Source organism: Thamnophis elegans, chromosome 1 (assembly GCF_009769535.1).
Source record: "Thamnophis elegans isolate rThaEle1 chromosome 1, rThaEle1.pri, whole genome shotgun sequence".
Lineage (NCBI taxonomy): Eukaryota > Metazoa > Chordata > Lepidosauria > Squamata > Colubridae > Thamnophis > Thamnophis elegans.
This window is the reverse complement of record NC_045541.1, coordinates 385,278-405,910: the sequence shown is the minus strand read 5'-3', so window position 1 is coordinate 405,910 and position 20,633 is coordinate 385,278. Positions and strand designations below refer to the sequence as shown.

Genomic DNA, 20,633 nt, shown 5'->3' with positions numbered 1-20,633 from the left:
AAGAGATTAATTCAGTGTGGGTACCCATTTTCATTTCCAAAGGCTCAGTGAAAAAATGGGCGGGCCCCCCCCCCGCAACCGATCCGTCTATCTGGCAAAAAACAATAGGGGTTTTCAACGTGCGCAATTTGAGGCCTAATTTCTCAACCATGGCTGGGTTGATCATATTATTCAGATCTTGCTTCTTGTCACGCCCCACTCCATTCCATAATTAGGAAAGAAGACCAAGAGACTCCATGGGTTGGAAATCCAAAGTACTTTTACTAATTATAAATGGTAAGCGAGCAGTAGTGAAGCAAGATCTGAATAATATGGCGCGAAAGCAATTGATATATGGCAAAGCCCGTTCCCCCCCTTAGGATCAAAGCTCCAGTCCAATCATAAGTCCTTCAAATGTCAGGTGTGAGATAACTTCAAAAAGACAGGCCAAGATGGAATGTGAAGGCCGTTGATGCAGGCGGGAAACACGTACGCATGCGTAAACCCCAACGACTGGAACATCCTAGAACATTCCTGCAGCAGACCTCCAGCACATCAATTAAAACCCTCCCACATACACGCCCCCCCCCTCCCGTTTCATGGCAGCTGAAGCAGCATCAAAGCAGAAGCTGACAGGAATCTTTTTAAATTTGTAATGATTCAGCTGAATAGAGTCAATCATTTTACTCTAAATATAGTATCTCTGGGTGAAACTGTCCCTTATGTGAGGCAATTGGTTTCATTTGTGGTTATGTACCATCAAGTCATTATCATTCCTCGGCAACCTGATATTTTTTCTCCAATACGCCTTCTTACAATATTTTTACTTCCATGGCGTCAAAAGAGAAGCCATTGCCTGCACAATTCTAATATTTTTAAGTATAGACACATCCCAGCATCTACCTATCTTTTCCAAGATCTTCATTTTACCCTACCAAGTACTAGTCTGCTATATTTCTTAACTGCCGATTCCTTTATAGTTGAAGCTGAAACTATTCAGTGTGTTTGCTATCCCTGTTGCCATTTGTAGTTAAAATTGTACTCATCTTTTCAGTATATATTCTATCTCAAGTTACACACATTTAAGTTTTACCCTTTCTTAACATATGTACACAACCACAGTTCCAAATTCTAATTAACTTTAGTGAACTTAATCCAAGCCCAAAGGAAAAGGTGGGAGCATCAAGTCACAGTTCACGTTTCAAAAAATCCAAATGCAAATCATCAACTGTTCTAGGCTCCAAGCAGCTTTCTCAGAGAAAGGCTGGCGATGATGATTTTTAAATGAAGCCTGTGTTGAGTGCAGGCAATCAGGAACAGGATTGCCCTTGCTGCGTGATGCGTCGTGTAGATCTTTCTTGGAAGCGCAGCACTCTTGGGTGGGAGGAAGTTTGGAATGGGGGTCTTCATCTTTTGCCGCCTAGTCGTCCTTGTCCCTAACTCAAACTGAAACCAGTCCGTTTTGCAATCTGGATTGTCATTTTCTACTCTGTGCGTAAGTGTCAGCTTCTGCTTTGCTGCTGCTTCAGCTGCCATGAAACGGGAGGGGGGGGCGTGTATGTGGGAGGGTTTTAATTGATGTGCTGGAGGTCTGCTGCAGGAATGTTCTAGGATGTTCCAGTCGTTGGGGTTTACGCATGCGTACGTGTTTCCCGCCTGCATCAACGGCCTTCACATTCCATCTTGGCCTGTCTTTTTGAAGTTATCTCACACCTGACATTTGAAGGACTTATGATTGGACTGGAGCTTTGATCCTAAGGGGGGGAACGGGCTTTGCCATATATCAATTGCTTTCGCGCCATATTATTCAGATCTTGCTTCACTACTGCTCGCTTACCATTTATAATTAGTAAAAGTACTTTGGATTTCCAACCCATGGAGTCTCTTGGTCTTCTTTCCTAATTATGGAATGGAGTGGGGCGTGACAAGAAGCAAGATCTCTGAATAATATCCCTTTCCAGGAGATTTACGTCTACCGAGAAGGGACATAATGTCTTCTCCGACCAGAGAAGAGGAAGGCGCCGTTGGAGGGACGGATTCCAGTGAACTGGGACCTCCCGACCTTTCTTTACACCAGCCCAGCCCGTCTGACCGACCTCTGCACGAAGATTTATTTCAACTACAAATTTCCAATCAGCCTGAGCCTTCCCCCCTACCCCGTTGGTCAACTTCAGTGGGGCAAAGAGAAATAGAGACAAGCTGGAATGCTGGACTCACCCAGAGACCACCTCAACAAACTTCGCTGGAGCCAGGGGCCGTGAGGAAACCTCAGGCGGGTGATTTCCCTGACTATTGGAGCCAAAGAGGCGATGAAGCTGAATGGAGAAATTATCAACACCAGGGCCCCGTGAGAAAACCACAGCGAAGTGAGTTACCTGATTATTGGGGTCAAACCTTTTTGGAGGACAGGAGGGGGGAGGAGGAAAGAGACTGGAGAAGTTGGCAACGTCACCCACGCCAGGATTCTCCCCCACCCCCCCCTCGGCCTGTATCACCCCCTGCGGCTAGAGGTTTTGCTGATCAAAGGGGACCTCCCCCCCAGGCCCCCCCTCGACGACATCGGATGGCTAAAATTCCTCCCTTGCCTGTGCGTTTTAATGGTGCTTCAGCCACCCTTCCCTCCTTTCTTATGCAAGTCTTTAACTACATGGAAATATATGGGCGGGACTTTGAATCTGACACTTTAAGGGTCAGAATGGTTCTTTTATCCTTGGACGGTGAAGCGGCTACGTGGTCAACTGCTTTGCATATGTCTGGTTCTCCCCTCTTGGGGAATTTCAACCGTTTTATGGCGGCTTTCCGCCAACGTTTTGATGACCCGTTAACTGAGAAGCGGAACAAATTAAAGTTTTTAACCTTTGACCAAGACGATAGACCGGTCGCCCAATACATCCAGGAATTTCAATGTCTGTCTCAGTACATGAGAGGCTGGGGGGAGGATGCACTTCTGGACAGATTTGCTGAAGGCTTAAACGCTGACATTTATCAACAATGTGTCAATCGTAACCTGCCGAGGCGTTTAATCACTTGGTTTGAACATGCTGCTGACGCTGAGCTTGACTTAATTCGTCTGCGTTATGCCACTGAAGAAAGAAGGAAGCGAAAAGAAAGAGCTGCCAAGTCCCTCCCCCCTCCTACTACTCCAGCGCTTTCCAAACGCCGAGGCGACGCGAGGGAGCCCCCTTCTGGCTCCTCCAGACCTTTAACATGTTTTCGCTGTGGGAAGCTTGGGCATACCGCCCCCCTCTGTCGGGCGAAATCACCCCTCTCTGCCCAACCCCCTCCCAGACGTGAGGAGAAACCTGCCAGAGGCTCTGAAAAGAAAAAGAGGGAAACGGCTTTCGCTGGGGAAACCAACCCCCCTCCTCTTCCCCAACCTTTGAAGGATGACGCGGATGCTAACTCCTCTTCTTCTGATGACTCAGATGACGACACTTCACCTCACTGGGTGAGTTCAAACAAGGGGCCCCTTCTACTCCCTATTGAATTAAAAGTTCCTCCTGAGGGGACACCTGCCACCCTCCTAGCATTACTGGATTCCGGCTGTTCCCGGTCCATGATCAACCCAGCCATGGTTGAGAAATTAGGCCTCAAATTGCGCACTTTGAAAACCCCTATTGTTTTTTGCCAGATAGACGGATCGATTGCGGGGGGGGGCCCGCCCATTTTTTTACTGAGCCTTTGGAAATGAAAATGGGTACTCACACTGAATTAATCTCTTTTGTGGTCGCACCTGGCATGGACAGACCACTTATTTTGGGCATCCCGTGGCTCCGGAAGTGGAACCCTCACATAAATTGGCGGACAGGCCGCTTGCGTATTCGCTCCAAATTGCCTCCAGTGGGGGAGGGCTCTCCAAACCAACCTGGCGTCACTAACGTTCCTGAAGTAGCCGCTAGGGGGCAGGAGAGGATTGCAGGAGAGGAGAAAATTCCGAAAGAATATTTGGATCTTAAGGAAGTCTTCAGCGAGCAATCTTCGGACATTCTGCCCCCCCACAGGCCTACTGATTGCTCCATCGACATTTTGCCCGGGGTCAAACTCCCAAAACCCCGCATTTACTCCATGTCACCCAGGGAAATGGAGGAGATGCGTTCTTTCATCGACAAAAATTTGAAACGTGGTTTCATTGAACCGGCCCGACCCAAGGTGGCGGCCCCTGTGCTGTTTCGTGAGAAGAAAGATGGGTCTCTTCGTTTATGTTGTGACTTTAGGAACCTTAACGCCATATGTTCTCAAAACCTCTACCCACTCCCATTGATGAAGGACTTATTGGCGCAACTGGGGAAGGGCCGCATCTTCACAAAATTGGACCTGCGTGAAGCGTACTATAGGGTTCGCATTAAGGAGGGGGACGAATGGAAGACCGCCTTTAACTGCCCTCTTGGTTGTTTCCAGTTCCGGGTCATGCCTTTTGGCCTACAGGGGGCTCCTGCTGTATTCATGCAGTTTATTAATGAGATCCTGCACGATCATCTCTATAAGGGCGTTATCGTATATCTGGACGATATCCTCATTTATACCCGCTCTCACGACCACCACGTCAATCTGGTGCGCACTGTTTTGAAAAAACTCCGTGCAGCCAACTTGTATGCCAAATTGTCTAAGTGTGAGTTTCACCAAACTACTATTGACTATCTGGGCTACCGTATCTCCCCTCATGGAGTTGAAATGGACCCTGAGAAGGTAAAGGCCGTCACTGAATGGGACGCTCCCAAAACTCGTAAACAACTGCAACAATTTTTGGGTTTCGCTAATTTCTACCGTCAATTTATTCCCTCTTTTGCCGACATTGCTCTCCCTATTACTAATTTGCTCAAAACTAAAGGCGACCCAAAACCTAAACCCAGTAAGCCTTTGGACTGGACCATGGAATGCCAGGCGGCGTTCGAAAAGCTTAAACGCCTTTTTGCCGCTGAACCAGTTCTTAAACACCCTGACCTCAACCAACCCTTCGTTGTCCAAGCTGATGCCAGTGATGTCGCAGTTGGGGCTGTTCTGCTACAAGCCAATGACCAGGGTACCTTACAGCCTTGCGCGTACACCTCACGTAAACTCACTGACACGGAACGACGCTGGGCGGTCTGGGAGAAAGAGGCGTTTGCAGTTCGTTGGGCCCTCGCTACTTGGCGCCACTTCCTTGAAGGCTCTAAACACCCTTTTGAGGTGTGGACTGACCACAAAAATTTGGAGGCGTTGCGCACGCCTCGCCGTCTCTCCCCAAAGCAAATGCGTTGGGCCCAATATTTTAACCGTTTCAATTTCACTCTAAAGTATATCCCGGGTGGAAAGAATTTCATGGCCGATGCTTTGTCCCGGTTACCTCAGTATAATTGTTCCAAGCTGAGTATCGTCCAACCACTCTTGGCGGCTCCGGTGCTCACACGTCACCAGACCAAGGCCCAAAAGGACGTGCCTCACGACCTGCTTTCTGACCTCAAAGCAGCTCTCCCTCAAGACGACTGGTTCCTGAACCATCGGGACGAATGCACCATGAGAGACGATCTACCGTGGATTGGAGCTAAATTATACATCCCCGCTTCCTTACGTCTTGTGGTCCTTCGTCGCGCTCATGACTCCAGGATGGCGGGTCATTTTGGATTCGTGAAAACTTTGCACCTCGTGAAGAGACAATTCTGGTGGCCCTCTTTAAAAAAGGACATTGAACTTTATGTCTCCAGTTGCCCGGTTTGCGCTACCGCCAAAAAACCTCCGGGGAAACCACACGGACTTCTACAGTCCGTCGCCCGCCCCATTGCCCCGTGGAAGGAAATTTCAATGGACTTTATTGTGGACCTTCCCGAGAGCCAGGGGCACACGGTTATCTGGGTGGTTACTGATTTGTTCTCCAAGCAAGTTCACTTCGTGCCGTGCCACAAGATTCCTTCCGCCAAGGCCTTGGCTAAGCTCTTCCTTTCCCACATATACCGCTTGCATGGCGTTCCCGACCGTATTATCTCCGATCGTGGAGTCCAATTCACATCCAAGTTTTGGAAGGAGTTCCTCACGCGTATTGGCTCCGCCCAGGGCCTTAGCTCCGCCTACCATCCTCAGACTAATGGCGGCTGTGAACGTACTAATTCCGTCCTTGAACAATATTTACGTTGTTTCATCAATTATCAACAGGACGATTGGGTGGACTTGTTACCACACGCTGAAGTGGCCTATAACAATTCGGTTCACTCCAGCACTGGGTTCACCCCTTTCAGGGTCGTTTATGGCCATGATTTTGTTCCTATCCCCGAACTGCCTACGGCCCACCCTCAGGTTCCTTCCGTGGCGGACTGGAGTGAACGTCTCAGTCGCCTTTGGCCCCTCACTCGTTCCACCTTGGACGCAGCCCACAAGGCTCATAAGAAACAGGCTGATAGGAAACGCTCTCAGCCTTATGAGTACCACGTTGGTGATTTAGTGTATTTGTCCACGAAATTCTTGCATACCACGCAAAAGTCTAAGAAATTGGGTCCCAAGTATGTTGGCCCTTTCCCGATTTTGAAAGTTATCAATCCTGTTTCGGTTCGTTTGCAATTGCCCAAACATCTTAACCGGATCCATCCGGTATTCCATATCAACCTCATCAAGCCAGTTCGGGTGTCTGACCTGCGGCCCGCAGATGACCCCCCGCCTGCTCCGTTGCTTGTTGATGGGGAACGTCATTTTGAAGTCCGGGACATTCTGGATTCCCGCAGGCACCGCAATCGCATCCAATACCTTGTGGCTTGGAAACATTTTCCCCCCTCCAACACGGAATGGGTTGATAAGTCCCATGTTCGTGCTCCCCGCTTGCTTCGGAAATTTTATGCTGCTTATCCCGACAAGCCTTGACTTTTCTCCTTTCCCTCTTTTGTTTGTTTGTTGTTTGTCTGTTTTGTTCTGTGTTGTCTGTTTTGTTTGTTTTTCTTCCAGGCCGGACAGCCTTTTTCCGGGGGACGGCCGGATGTCAGCTTCTGCTTTGCTGCTGCTTCAGCTGCCATGAAACGGGAGGGGGGGGCGTGTATGTGGGAGGGTTTTAATTGATGTGCTGGAGGTCTGCTGCAGGAATGTTCTAGGATGTTCCAGTCGTTGGGGTTTACGCATGCGTACGTGTTTCCCGCCTGCATCAACGGCCTTCACATTCCATCTTGGCCTGTCTTTTTGAAGTTATCTCACACCTGACATTTGAAGGACTTATGATTGGACTGGAGCTTTGATCCTAAGGGGGGGAACGGGCTTTGCCATATATCAATTGCTTTCGCGCCATATTATTCAGATCTTGCTTCACTACTGCTCGCTTACCATTTATAATTAGTAAAAGTACTTTGGATTTCCAACCCATGGAGTCTCTTGGTCTTCTTTCCTAATTATGGAATGGAGTGGGGCGTGACAGTAAGTTTCACATGAAGACACATGATATTATTCTGGAATTCCCATTTTCTTAAGGACATTCCACAGCTTGACTTAAGTTGACACAATTGCTCATCTTTCCATAATCATTGAAACATATTGACATTTCTTGGTTATTTTCTGACTTTCTCAATAATACTGTGTGCATCAGCAACAGTTTTTTTCCCTAGGGCCAGCTTGAAATCTAGACTTTTTTTTCCATGCAGTACTCTAATCTGAATTCATGATTCTAAGTGTTAAGGAACTATAATAGTTTGCCCGCTTAAGTCTTCTTTAATACTGATGTCAACCAACCTCGAACAATCTGTGGGCCACTGTGCTGATCTCCAGATTGGCTGATATGGTTTGGTTTTACTGGCTTCACTGATTCTTCTTCTGTTGCTTGCTTTATTTCCAAACATATTCCATCAATTCTTGTAGCCTTCTGACTTGATAATTACTGCAATACTGATGCAAGTTGATTTTCTACTACTAGGAGTTCTTGTACATAAGGAATATTTCTTAAGTACCTTGTATGTTGAGTCCTGCTGTACAGGAATACAATGTACACTCCGGTTTTCGTTTCATCTTCCTTAAATCTGTCACTATCTAACACCATTAGTATCCTTCTGCATATCACTTTGAGATTGGGACGGCTTCTGAGTTTGGAGGTTTTGGAGCACTTGTTTCATTTCATTTCATGTTGTTAGTGTCTTTAAAATTATCACAACTCTGAAATTTTCAGCCTCTTGATAAGTTCGGTGAACATCCCCTATTACAATCCCATGTTACTATCACAGTGGCAGTAAAATGGTACAGGATGGTACAATGGTGGTCACAGTTCATTAAGCCCCTGTCCAAAATTATATTCTAAAAACTGACTTGGGGAAAGAACAATCCAGGGAGTATATATTGAAGGGGTGGGGGCTGGGGGTTATTATTATTATTAGCTGTATATGCCTTCTTTCCAAATTCAGAATGTTCTGTCCTGTTTTCAGGATGGGGATGTATGTAGCCTCAAGAGAGTTTCATCAAAAATTGTGGATCAACAAAAATCCACCCTATATTTCCATACACGAACAGAATATAAAGACTCAGTCAACCAGAAGGAAAGGGGTATATATACTTTATTCCAAAATCTTCCCAGTGCGTTTTGGAGGAAGACATCATTTTCAGAGGAATAGTACCAAAAGCACTGACGCTGTTCTTAGTATTGGCTATGATAAATAATAATAATAATAATAATGGAGCATTTTGTGCCAAAGCTGAGAGATGTGTAAGTGATAGACAGTCACTCGGTTCCTTCTTCATGTGAAGTACTGGTAATGGCGGCTATTCCTCACCCAGGCACCAAAGGCCTGGCTGCGCAGTTCCTTCCATGCCTCTTGGTATGAAGCAGCAGCTTCTTTGTACTCCCAGTATGTCCGCAGTCCCTTGGCTCTAAAGAGAGCAAATGACACTTGGGAGGGGCTCCTCTGCTCTCCGGCTCAAGGCCTGGCTGGACAAACATTCAACCCTCCCTTTCGTAGCAGCCTTGCCAAAAGCTGCAGCCATCTGTTTGCTAAAAGATGTCACTGTATGCAGGAGGAAAGCTCAGCAGCAGTTCTGCCTTCTGGGCCTGACTCCAGGGCGAGTGTTCACTGCCTTACAAAGAAACCAGGTGGGCAACGACAGGCTCGGTTTCACAAAAGTTTGGGAAGAAAAGCAATCGCCTCTCCACAGGGCCACCGAGGCTTTCCAAATACTTAATTTGGTTCTGGCAGAACTGGCCCTCTCGTGAGGCAATCACCCAGGTGAACATTTGCTAAACATGTTAACCCTATAGAGCTTGCACAATAAAACCTTCAGCTTTCCACCAGGGTTTAAGCTTAAGCTTCATGTGAGATGAGTGGCTATATAAATTTGATAGAGACAGTTAGGTAGACAAGTCTGCTACTATAATATCTGTTGTCCCTTAAACAGTCCCTGCGCATTAGCAACTCTGGCTGACACTCTGGGCTCTCTTACAGAGGCATGTTCCAAGAAAGGCTCTAAAAAGATCTGGTCTTTGCTACCCCAAAGAAATGGCACCAATACCTGAATTGCCTGAGCTATGCAGCAACATGTCAAACCTGGAGAGGCTGGGTTGAGCTGCTTGCCAAATGATTGGCCCGTCTTACGCGAATGCAAAGTTGTGAAGACTTATGCCAGCAGAGGATCCTTCAAAGGTCCTATACGGTTTGACAAGCAGATACCTGCAGGGCTATATATATTTCAGTATATTTTCCCTATCTGGTTCCCTCATACAAGGTAGGAATGAAGCAGAAAATTCAGGAAAGGACAAGAGGAGTATTTTTCTGGGATGCCGTGCCCAACTTCCTATGAAATCCAGATGACACCTTCGCTTCAGGAATGCCTTGAAAATCAAAACTAATGTTTAGAATGCTGTGTTGGGGTTGGCATATGTTCACTCATCTCTCTATTTGATTTATATTTGTTTACGTTCACATTTTATTAGCTGTATGGCTCTTGCCTGCACTACATAATGTGTCCGCACAGCAGCCTGCTTGCAAGTTGCTGGGACTTGTGTCTTCTGTCAGCTTTCCCATTGACTTTGCTTCTTGGAAGCCAGCATGAAACTGCAAGTTGCCATCACACAAGGTCCTTGCTTAATAATGGCAATGGGGAGAACCAGGATTGCTACCACATTGCTTAGCGATGGAAATTTCAGCCCTGCCATTGTAACCCAAGTGGCAGTTGTCAACCTTTAAGGACTACCCAAAAAAAAATATCTTTGCCTTCTCAGAGTAGCAGAAAAAACCCAAAATCCTCTTATCTTTGGTAGTTTAGATTTCATCTAATCTCGTGCAAATATAAAGCAGAAAGCAGCTGCCTGCTCATCATGGAAATGTTGCCTAGGACAAGTGATAGTTTTGAAAAATGTTTTTGAAAAAGGCAGGCATAGTGAAAATATGAGTAGCACTTGACCAACATTTCACAAGGAATGCACTGTCACTCCGTCATACCCAGGGTCAATCAATAGCAGTAGTAGACTTATATACCGCTTCATAGGGCTTTCAGCCCTCTCTAAGCGGTTTACAGAGAGTCAGCATATCGCCCCCAACAACAATCTGGGTCCTCATTTTACCCACCTCGGAAGGATGGAAGGCTGAGTCAACCCTGAGCCGGTGAGATTTGAACCGCTGAACTGCTGATCTAGCAGTAGCCTGCAGTGCTGCATTTAACCACTGCGCCACCTTGGCTCTATCAATCAATCTCTGTCATTCAGAATTTACTGCTCTAATAGGTAGATCTGGGGTGGTAAGAGACAGGAAAAGCCACGCTGGTATGGGAATGAGGCAAAGCAGCACTCCCAACAGGGAAGACTCAGTATAAAGAAGCTGATCTTTAAAGCCTCATTTGCACATTTGCGTTCAAAACAGCAAAGAGCATCAGAGTAAAACATGCAATGCACAGCAGTGGAAAACCAAAAACTGGATGCAATGAATAGGAGGGAAAGAAACCATGAAATGACCATGATCTGAGAAGAGAGTAAGGTGGTATGATAAGATAACAAGTCCTGGGAGAATTAAAAGTCTTACGTGAGAGTTTCTGGTAGGTTTTTCAGAGGAATGCTGGCCACCACTTCTAGAAAAGCATGGAAAAGTTCCACCTTGCAAATTCGAGACCTGTCATTAACAGCAGAGCAAGTTTCAGTCAGACATACTTTCTGGCAAAGTCCCATAGAAAAAGACCAGAACAATAACTATTACAATATTTGTGTTTTTCTGCAAGATGCCCGGCTACCAAGAGAATTGATGTTGAATCAAACTGGCATAGCTGGCTGATTACAAGAGAATGCAGTATCTGAATGCTTTAACGAAAGATATTCATTTAATCACTGCTGATTTTATTTTTAAACTGTTCCTAAACTTCATAGTTCAGAATCCAATATCAGGTGCATCATACCAATATGCACCGTTGTCTGTTATTGAAGGCTGCATTTATGATACTGGCTGGTGGATAAATCTTGTATGCATCAAATCCAACTTCTGCTGTAACACTTTCAGTGTCAACCGTAGGTATTGCGGATGGCTACCAATTGACTATGAGTCATCAAGGCAATATATTAACCGTTAGCAATCACGAAAACCCTCTCCAGAATGGCCACCTTTGGGACAAAATATCCCTTTGATGCTCACTCACAGGCTGCGTATGTTGATTGACAGATTGTTTACAACCCTACAGTACTTACAAACTATACTCATTTTCTAAGCAGTAAAAATGCACTTCTCCACTATTCATGTACCAAAAAGCTTTCCTCCTAGTGATCAGATGGAGGTTCATCCTATAAAATTTACTACCTAGTTCATCTTCCAGGTCAAATTCTGTCCTCTCAAAGCTAATTATTAGTGTCTGCCTTCTGTAAAGTTGCCAGTAAAAAACACGAAGTGCAACACAAAGGCATATAAACACTCTTCCTTGCTGCTTTATCACGCTCCCAAATGACTTTAGACCTTACCACAAATGGTTTTACAGCTGCAAAGTTCAGACAGGAATTCATACATGTGGTGTCGGTCAGGTGAATTTGTTCCTTATTAAATGTACACTTTTATTAATTGTCATAAATAAACCCCATGTGGGAAGAGGTAATTGCAATCTGTTATATGACTATCCTAGGAAGAAGTGATCACCATACAATCAGCATGGCTTATCCCCTCCTCCAGAAAACGGTCAGCAAAAGTCACTTGTAAGCTCATGCAAGGCTTTAAACTATTTGTTCCAAACTCTGCTTTTTCTCAGTCAACCCCAAAATCCCCCATTTTGCCATCCGAGTGGCTGGTTCTATCGAACTGCAACAAGGACACTTCCATCGCTCTCTAGGCAGATCTGAGGCAGACAGGAATTTGTTGGCAAGAAGAGACACATGACATGCCAAAGTAATGTCAGCAGGAAACTGACAACAGGAAATTAAAAATCCATCTGTTGTCAAGCAAATATTTAATAACTATAACTTGAATCCAAAATCACCAAATAAGGACAAAGAATACTAAGAGTGCATTTATAGTTTCTTTAATCAATCAACTAATCTATATATTATATTGATGCAGACTTTCATGGCCAGCACCAATCACAAGTGTTACAAAGCAGACCACTTTCACTTATGAATATTCCAGCCACAGTTGCTGGCAAAACTTCAGGATATCATCAGTAAGTGGACCACAGCCTAGTCAGAAGCTCATCATATTGCATCTAATTATCTCATACAGCAGTCTCATAAACTGTTCAGAATTTCACAATCTGAATTCTAACCCTTCTTAGGACATTTTGCAAAGGTGATGGCAGTTTTTCAATTCTTTTATAAGAGGCAGAGGAAACAACTTCCCACATGTGGACGCCATCTATTTTACATTCCCCAGATCATCCACTTCCACCACCAGTTGAAAAATTCAGCCCTGTTCGCTCAGAAGATTTAAGGGCAAAACAGAAATGTAAGTCTCTTCATCTCCTTAACATACTTCCACTAATCCCATACACCATTATTTCCCCTAATGTGGGTTTTAAGGGGTCAAAATGTGCTCCTAAATTTACCTCCAAATATTGGCGGTATTCACTCTGGTGACATTAAGAGTTCAAGTCATGCCCCTACAAAAATCGGAGGAAAAATCAGGGAGTCCCTGGCTGCTAAAACATTGCCCACAGGTGATCCTCTGGAACAGTATGAGCAGCAGGGGCAAGAGAAAAGGAAGGCATTTTTAAAAACAAACTATTCTGCAATTTTCTAATATTAATTTCTGAAGCTCTCTAAGTCCAATAACATGGGTTTTCAGGGCCATGCTTTAAAATCAGTTGTAAATGTCAGATACAGTGCTACCACACATAAGACCCTCAAGCAACTCTGCCAGAAACTAAACAATAAGCAAATATTCATAGTTTCTTTCCCCCCAAAAGAGATCCAGGATGAAGTATTGACAACCAGAGTACTCAAATCCTTTTTTGGGGGGGGTGGGGGTGCAGTGATCTTCCAATCTCCACTCACCTCCTGCCGATACACATACACACCCCTACCCCTGTGAACTCCACACGCCACATAAAGGGATCCAGGCAGAATCCCTAGATCCAGCAGGCACATGTACCTGGATGTCAAGCTCCCAATCCTTTTCTTGCAGGTCCCTTGTCTAAAACCATGTGAAGTGACATCTAATGGATGATCTGCGACAGCACTCCAACTGATAGCTGGAAAACGGGGTGAGAGAGAAATTATGGTATTTTCAAAGAAACAGATGCTATCTCTATTGCTGCAAAACAATCCCTTCAGACTGACGACCACAATATGATTTTGCTTCTGCCGTTCATGAAATCTCCTATTTCACCAGCTTTTCCAGAAGTCTCTTCCTGCAACTCTTACAGTGTCTCCTACCGGAATTAACCTTTTCCACAGGATCTTTAATATAGTTTTCAAGGTACACCCCATCTCGGACAGTGTCCAAGGATCATCAGCTTCTCATATAACTTTACATAAGATTCACATTACCCTTTTCTTGGAAAGCAGGCTTAGAAGTCACTCTCATAATTGGTAAGTACTACAAATACCAGGCTAAAAAGTAGATGCCATGAAGCTACTTTTATTAGAACTGCTACAGTAATAGATTTTGCAAGTCTCAATGTGCTTTACTTCCTCCCTCTTTTATCTTCATGAGGATTAAGGGGGTGGCCTAAGAAGTTTTGTAAACCATTTTCTTGGCCTGGACTTAAGCTTTATTTATCTGACTGTTGTCATGATATCTTTCAAGATCTAGACTCACCACACAATTCTATTCACTAGTGGTTCAGAATAACTGCTGATTTCCAAGATCCTTTTGAAGTTCCCAGAACTGACTGTGACTTCACCTATGTGAGGGGTTGCCTATCTCCCCATCTCCCCATTGTGATCTTTTATTAGAACTGCTACAGTAATAGATTTGGCTTGGCATAATTTAGTTTCCTTTAATTCAACAATGCCATCTGCCAGGATTCGGAAAGTGCACTTTCTCTGCCATAGCACCTGCTCTCTGGAACGAAGTCCCCCCCCCCCCCAAATCCAGAATGTTCCCACCCTATTGGCATTTCAAAGGACCCTTAAAGACTTGGTTCTTTGCCCAAGCCTTTGGCTAGGATGGGTAAGCCTTTTTGGAGGAGTGGGTGTATTTTGTTGCTGCCCGGTACTGCCGTTTCTGCATCTCTGATGCAGTTCCCACAACATACCAGCTCACCACAACCTATCTTAATAAGAAAGGATGTGAAAGGGCAAAAAAGAATTCTCACAAATTCACCCCCTTCAGATTCCTTCCGTGATATTTACCTGTGCCACAGGACACTAACTTTCCTTGTCCCAGAACATGGCCAGACTTGGCTGCTTCACGACTATGGATGAAACCTAGCTGGGACTGTAGAATTTCCAACTCATGAACATGGAAACCTTCTGGCAAATGTGAGACTAGATGACACCTACGAAGGAGGGGAGGAATAATGTCATATTTATTTATTTACCATATGTTGGACTTGTTTACTGCCAATCTCGCCTTTCATTCAGCAATAACAAAGGTCATCCACTTGGTGTAAAAAAGCAAACATATTCTGGCTACGTCCCCTATATCAGTGTAAATGAATCCTCAGAAGAGAGGAGATTTTGCATTCAGAGCTAATTTTGCAGAGAGGCAGATCAAAGTTAGGCCAATTCATGTGTTTCACACAGCAGTTTAAATTATGGCAATGGAAGTGAGCCTGTCAATGATCTGAGATGTACTGCTTTCGTCCTTTGCTTATTTTAAATAGGTTTCTATCCCTTAAAGCTGTAAAGAGTTGTGGGATTATTAAAGCCATTCTTGTTAAATCTTGGAAGCAGCAGATGATTTGGGAGAAGCAGAAAGCAAGAAAAAGAACCTGTCTCTCAGCAATTAATTTACCCCTGTTCTAGACAGCAATAGCCAAATAAAACATGAACAGAGTCTTAATTTGCTTAATATGAATTGCACATTTTTGCAATATAAAGACCTCTCCAAATTCAGGATGCTTAGGACTGTTCCTTTTATTGCTTCCTCGCCAGAGTGAAGGGGAGGAAAACCAGACTGTGCTAACAAGAAGCTAAACAGCTGCACTAAGTTTCATTTATTTTCTACCAGATTGCCAAGATTTAGGTTCTATATACACGCTGGGACAAAGTAAAAAAAATCTTGAAAAATATCATCCAGTGCAGTTACCAGGATGACCTATTTTTGAAAACAACCTCTCTCCAAATCCATTAAATTCATTGCTAGTATAAGAGTAAGCAGAAAATTTAGGCCTGGGTGCACACATCTTTTTTATCATGAATAATCTCCATAAACTCAAGAGGCGGTTTACATCTCTTGCCATCCCATCACAACTACTGCAATGCTGAGGATTTACAAAAGGGACAAGGTATCCCTTCGTGTTGTACTTGTCCATTGAGCAGAGGAACTGCAAAAGTACTGTGCTGTCGCCTAGTTATAACTCACTCACCTTGCCACAATGGCCCGGTGCAGAGTCTCCCAACTGTAGGGGCACTGACCGACCACCAGGGCTGGCAGGTAGATAGGCTGCTGAAGGAAATGCATCAGAAGTGCTCCCTGCCAGCCAAGAACATTCCAGCGTGCCAGTTTATCACTACAAGACATGGAGGATGTCTGGGCTCCACGGCCTGGTTTGATCCGTAGAAGCCCTATAGTATGATATTCAATGCCTGGCCTTCGGGAATCCGTTGTTTCTCCTTGGACACATTTGGCCCCCGTTCTATGCAGGTCCACTATTTGGGTTCCTCTAAGGTGATCAGCGGAGAACTCTGAATTATTGATAGAATTGCTATCATCCATTCTTGGTTTCTTGGGAGAGGAACCAGTGACTTTTTCTTCCATCTCTCTTTTATAGCTCTCTTGTGCCCTGCAGTCACAGCTGCCCATTCTGAGTTCTTGTTTGGGCTCAGGAGCAAAGAAGGCTGGGCATCCATTTCCATCATTGGGATAATGGAGCCATCCCCACCTACAAAAAACAGTATACAACTTAAAGAATTGAAGAGACATATTTTCAACATCAGAGAACAATTATCTAATGATAATTGCCCTGAGTCCCCTCAGGGAAAAGGGCGGCCTATAAGTATTAATAAATACTCTAAATACTCTAAATATAATGATAAACAATGGTGTCTTGGTAAGAGACCAACCTATATAATTTCCTGAGAAACCTAAGCAATTTCCCTTCATTATTAAATTCCATGAAATAAAAGCAGAGAAACAAAAATATCCTCTAGTACGGTAAATAGGAATATACTACCATGCTGCTTTTATTTGTAATACAGTATTATAAATATAAATAACAATTGAGTTGGAACTACCACTAACTTTCTATGAGCAGATTTACAAGTCTTCTAGCCAGAGTATGTATAATGAGCCAAAATGTTACATTATCTGCAAGCATCAGTGAAATTTTAGAAAGACAAAGTGAAGTGGATCTACCAGAAACTAGCTGTAGGGCTAGTTCTCGTTTGAATGATTCTATGATTTCATAACCAAACAAAGTATATGTTAATTGGAATAGTTTTTAAGGTTTAAATTGATTTGAATCTCTACGTCTGGACTTTGCATATATTTATTCAATGATGTATACAATTATCAAAGCAACAGTGTTTTATTTACAATAGATAACAAAGAATCTTTGAGGCTCAGGGTTGAAGTGAGGGGTCCTTGGTGCTCTTTGACCTTGTTTTCTTGAAGTTTCATTACCCAAACCAGGTAACATCATCACTGCACTAGTTTGGGTAGTGAAATGTCTACAAGGAAAACAACTAAGCTCAGAGGGCACCAAGGACCCCTAATCTGCAACAGATTAAAAACTCATCAGCCAATAATTTTTAAATTTTTTAAAAAGATATTAGTCTTTCCATACAGAGAATGTAAAGGCATTTCCCATTTTGTGATCTTGAGAAGTTTTTGAGGTGACTTATCAAAGTAAACTACTGATCCAAATAACTTTCATGATCTCTCCAGCAGTCCATTGTGTTGTCCCATTAAGAAACTGAGTATTTCCACTACCTAAACTTTAACTCCCTTTTTCCATCACAACATATACTCAAATAAAATGCAGCAGTACTAAGTCGCCTACCGAGGAGTCAATTAAAGAAAGAGAAGCAATTCTAGACTTCTAAGAAAGTCTATGAAATTATTCCAATAATACCTACAAGGTGTGCGACTGGTGAAAAAAACAAAGCTGATAAGCGGTTTGAGAAGCCATTTCCCTTTTTCGGTTCCAGGGGTGAAAATGTTAGGCTCCTGACCTACAGCAGCTAGCCAAAGTTGATGAATAAGATACCTGATGGGCAAGAGCATAGAATCCTTAGAAGGCATAGAATAATCACCATTCTTAAAATACGGGAGAGAAATATGGTTCCAGAACTTTGTTAAATATTTATGAAAATTTGTTTTTTGCTGCTGAAAAGAAAAAGACAAGTAAACTAATTAATGAAAAATACAAGGGAGGGGGCTCTTTCAGCCAGAAAGAATTGACACTACAATTCGGTAACTGCCAAGAATAACTTAGGACGATTATTGTAGCTGGGGGCATTATTTATATTTATTTACATCTACAATCCACCTTTCCTAAAAATGCCCTGCAATAAGTATCACTTTTAGAAAACCAATCCAGGTATTCCTCGAACGGCCACTTAATGAATGTTCAAAGTTACAACATCCCCACCAAAAGTACTTACGACCTGGTCCCAAAGTCACCTATCTTGCAGCACCACAGTAGTTGTTCGCTTTTACGAATGACCGTAGAGACGCTGCAACATGCTCCTTTGACACCAAGCCTGAGAGCCCCACGCCTGCCTCCTGCATGACCTTGGGTGCCAGAGCCTTTGTCCAGGTGCTTCTTTGCCTGCCTGGACATGGGCTCTGGCCTCCAAGGCCACGCAGGAGATGACCATGGGCAGTGTGGGGCTCTCGGACATGGTGTCAAAGGTGAGCGATCGATGACAGGGTGGGGAGGAGAGCCCAAGCAGCTTGGGACCTCAAGGGATGGGAAGAGCCTGGGACTTCTCGGTGAGTGCGGGGGAGGCCTTTGTTGGCCAGAGGCTGTGGTCTTATCCCTCTCGTGGTCCTCCCCTTTCCTGAGGTGACCGGACTGTACATTTGATTAACGAATTCATTGGCAAGTGGAGGGGTGGGGTTTGTTCATTTAACAAGTTCCAATTATCAAATCCTCAAGTTATGAATGTAATTGGCATGCTCCATTACATTCATGACTTGAGGATTGCCTGTAAAGCATCAGCAAGAAAATCAATCTCCCTTCAAAAGAAAGTAGGAAATAATAAGTGTTGCTGTGATGTACAAGTGTTGGGTTAGGACGGGGGGAGGCCCACATTCAAGCCTACCCTCAGACTCTGAGTCAGATGCTCTTTCTCAGCTTAACTACAGGATAGTTTGGTATTTGGCCCAGACAGACAGACCTTAACCAGAATCCAAAATGTTATTGCCAGAAGCTGGGAGAAAACAGGTTTAGCTCAGGATCTAATCTCTGCAGGAACAAGAGGCCTTCACACAGATAGCCAGGTTGAAGCCCCTTGGAGTGAAAGAAGCGGGCTTCGTCTAGGAATGGAGAGGCAGCTGGGCAGAGTTCCTTCAGATGACGCCCGGCTGCTCCTCCGGGCAGCTCCCTTAGGAATCAACCAGCCTTATTCCCAAACGGCTTTTCAGGCAGCCCGACTTCTCTGGCGCCCACCTGTGGAAGCTTCTCTTGGCCACCACCTCCGCGTGACTGTCGTTGAGGACGTCCCCTGCAAAGCAGCAGCGCGGCCGGGTCAGAAGGCGCCGGAGGAACCGCGCGTCCCTCGCGTCCCACCGAGCCCCGCTTACCCGTCTCCCTCATCTCGGACTGGCCGATGCATTTCGTGCCGGTTCCCATGGCCACGACTTCCTTCAGGGCTGAGGGGAGAAAAGCAGGTCACGCGACGGGGGAACAGCAGGGCCTCCCGGGCCGGGCACCCGCCCCGCCCTCCCCCTCGACTCCCTGCCCGGGGCCTCACCGGGAGGCGACCCGCCACCTTCCGCTCGCTCCGCCCGCACCACCGCCGCCAGCTCAGTCCACTCGCGCGTTCCGCGGCCCGGCTTCCCCTGCTTCGGCAGCCGCGCTTCATAATGGCGGTAGCAAAGGGCCGCCACTTGGTCGGCGTCCCACATGGCCCAGGCCGGAAGGAGGGCGGACCGGACCGGTTCCGGCGGGAACCAAAGACGGAATAAAGGTTCCCCCCCAAAGCAAGAACGCGGCGTCGTCCCGGCGCCCGGAGGAGGCGGGACCCGACCCTGGTTTTCGGTGGTCTGGCGGGTTTGGCGCCGGCCCGATCCCCCGCCGAGCGAGCTGCCTAAAGCCTGGCGTCGCCGTCAGGGAGCGGCTAGTCAAGGCTGGGAGCGTGGCGAGTTCAGTGCTCGTTTCAGTCACGTTGGGAGTATAGTTTTCCCTCTACTCTTCGACGCTTTGCTTTTATTCTTTTGGAAATATATTTAAAGAAAATTATTAAAAGAAGAAAGTCCACTTGTTCTATATGACAATCCTTCCGCTCTTTGAAGGCTTTATATTGCTTGCTTGCCACCCATCTTGCCCAGTGGCCACTCTGGGCAATTTACAAACATCTTGGTTGTCTTTTCCTGATTGTCGAACATGCCCAAATCCTTTAACTCTTCTCAAAGGGCCGGTTTACAGATTCTTCACTATCTTGGTGAGCCTTCTTCAGAACCTGCTTCATTTTGAACTGTGGCACCTGTAACTGGATGGGATATTCCAAATGGAGGACGACCAGGGCAGAGCACAGTGGCTTATTTGTTTACATTTGTATTTCTAAACCGCCCACCCTCTCAGAGGGTTTCTGTCTACTTCCTGTCATTTGGACACTGCTGGCAGCATATCTCAAAATATCATTTCCCTTTTTAGGAAGGTTTGTCACACTCTTCACTGTTCACAAGGAGGACACTGATCTTTCACAAGCACTGCTGCCAAGCCAAATCTCACTCCCACCCAAGTCAAGTATCCTGCATTAAACAATTACTTGAAGGTTGATGGACGGGGAACTAATTGCTAGGAGTGAAATGCAGAATGGTGTAAACAGAACAATGAAAACAAACTCTTTAGCTTTGCTTCATGGGCTAGGCTGCTGCAGGCTGTAATATAATGAAAGCAATTTCTGAATACAGCATTACCTGGTACTATCAGAATGGAATAAATCTGAGTAGATTTTTTAATGGAAAGAATCAAAGAAGCTGTAGTTGCTT

The 20,633-nt window shown here is 45.1% G+C and overlaps 1 protein-coding gene across 2 annotated transcripts; it reads right to left on the bottom strand.

The window, feature by feature from the left end:
- Positions 1 to 8,450: 8,450 nt before the first annotated feature.
- On the bottom strand, positions 8,451 to 19,754 carry ADAT1 (adenosine deaminase tRNA specific 1). 2 transcript variants are annotated; one of them, XM_032229845.1, is made up of 8 exons: positions 19,394 to 19,754; positions 19,224 to 19,292; positions 19,090 to 19,144; positions 15,841 to 16,356; positions 14,663 to 14,808; positions 13,458 to 13,557; positions 10,923 to 11,009; positions 8,451 to 8,781 (listed from the first exon to the last, which is right to left on the bottom strand). In XM_032229845.1, the coding sequence occupies exons 1-8, from the start codon at positions 19,545 to 19,547 to the stop codon at positions 8,649 to 8,651; spliced, it is 1,260 nt and encodes a 419-aa protein (XP_032085736.1). In that variant the 5' UTR covers positions 19,548 to 19,754; the 3' UTR covers positions 8,451 to 8,648. The 2 variants fall into 2 exon arrangements, with proteins under 2 accessions (XP_032085736.1, XP_032085744.1); XM_032229853.1 differs by lacking the exons at positions 19,090 to 19,144; positions 19,224 to 19,292; positions 19,394 to 19,754 and adding an exon at positions 17,552 to 17,682.
- Positions 19,755 to 20,633: the final 879 nt, after the last annotated feature.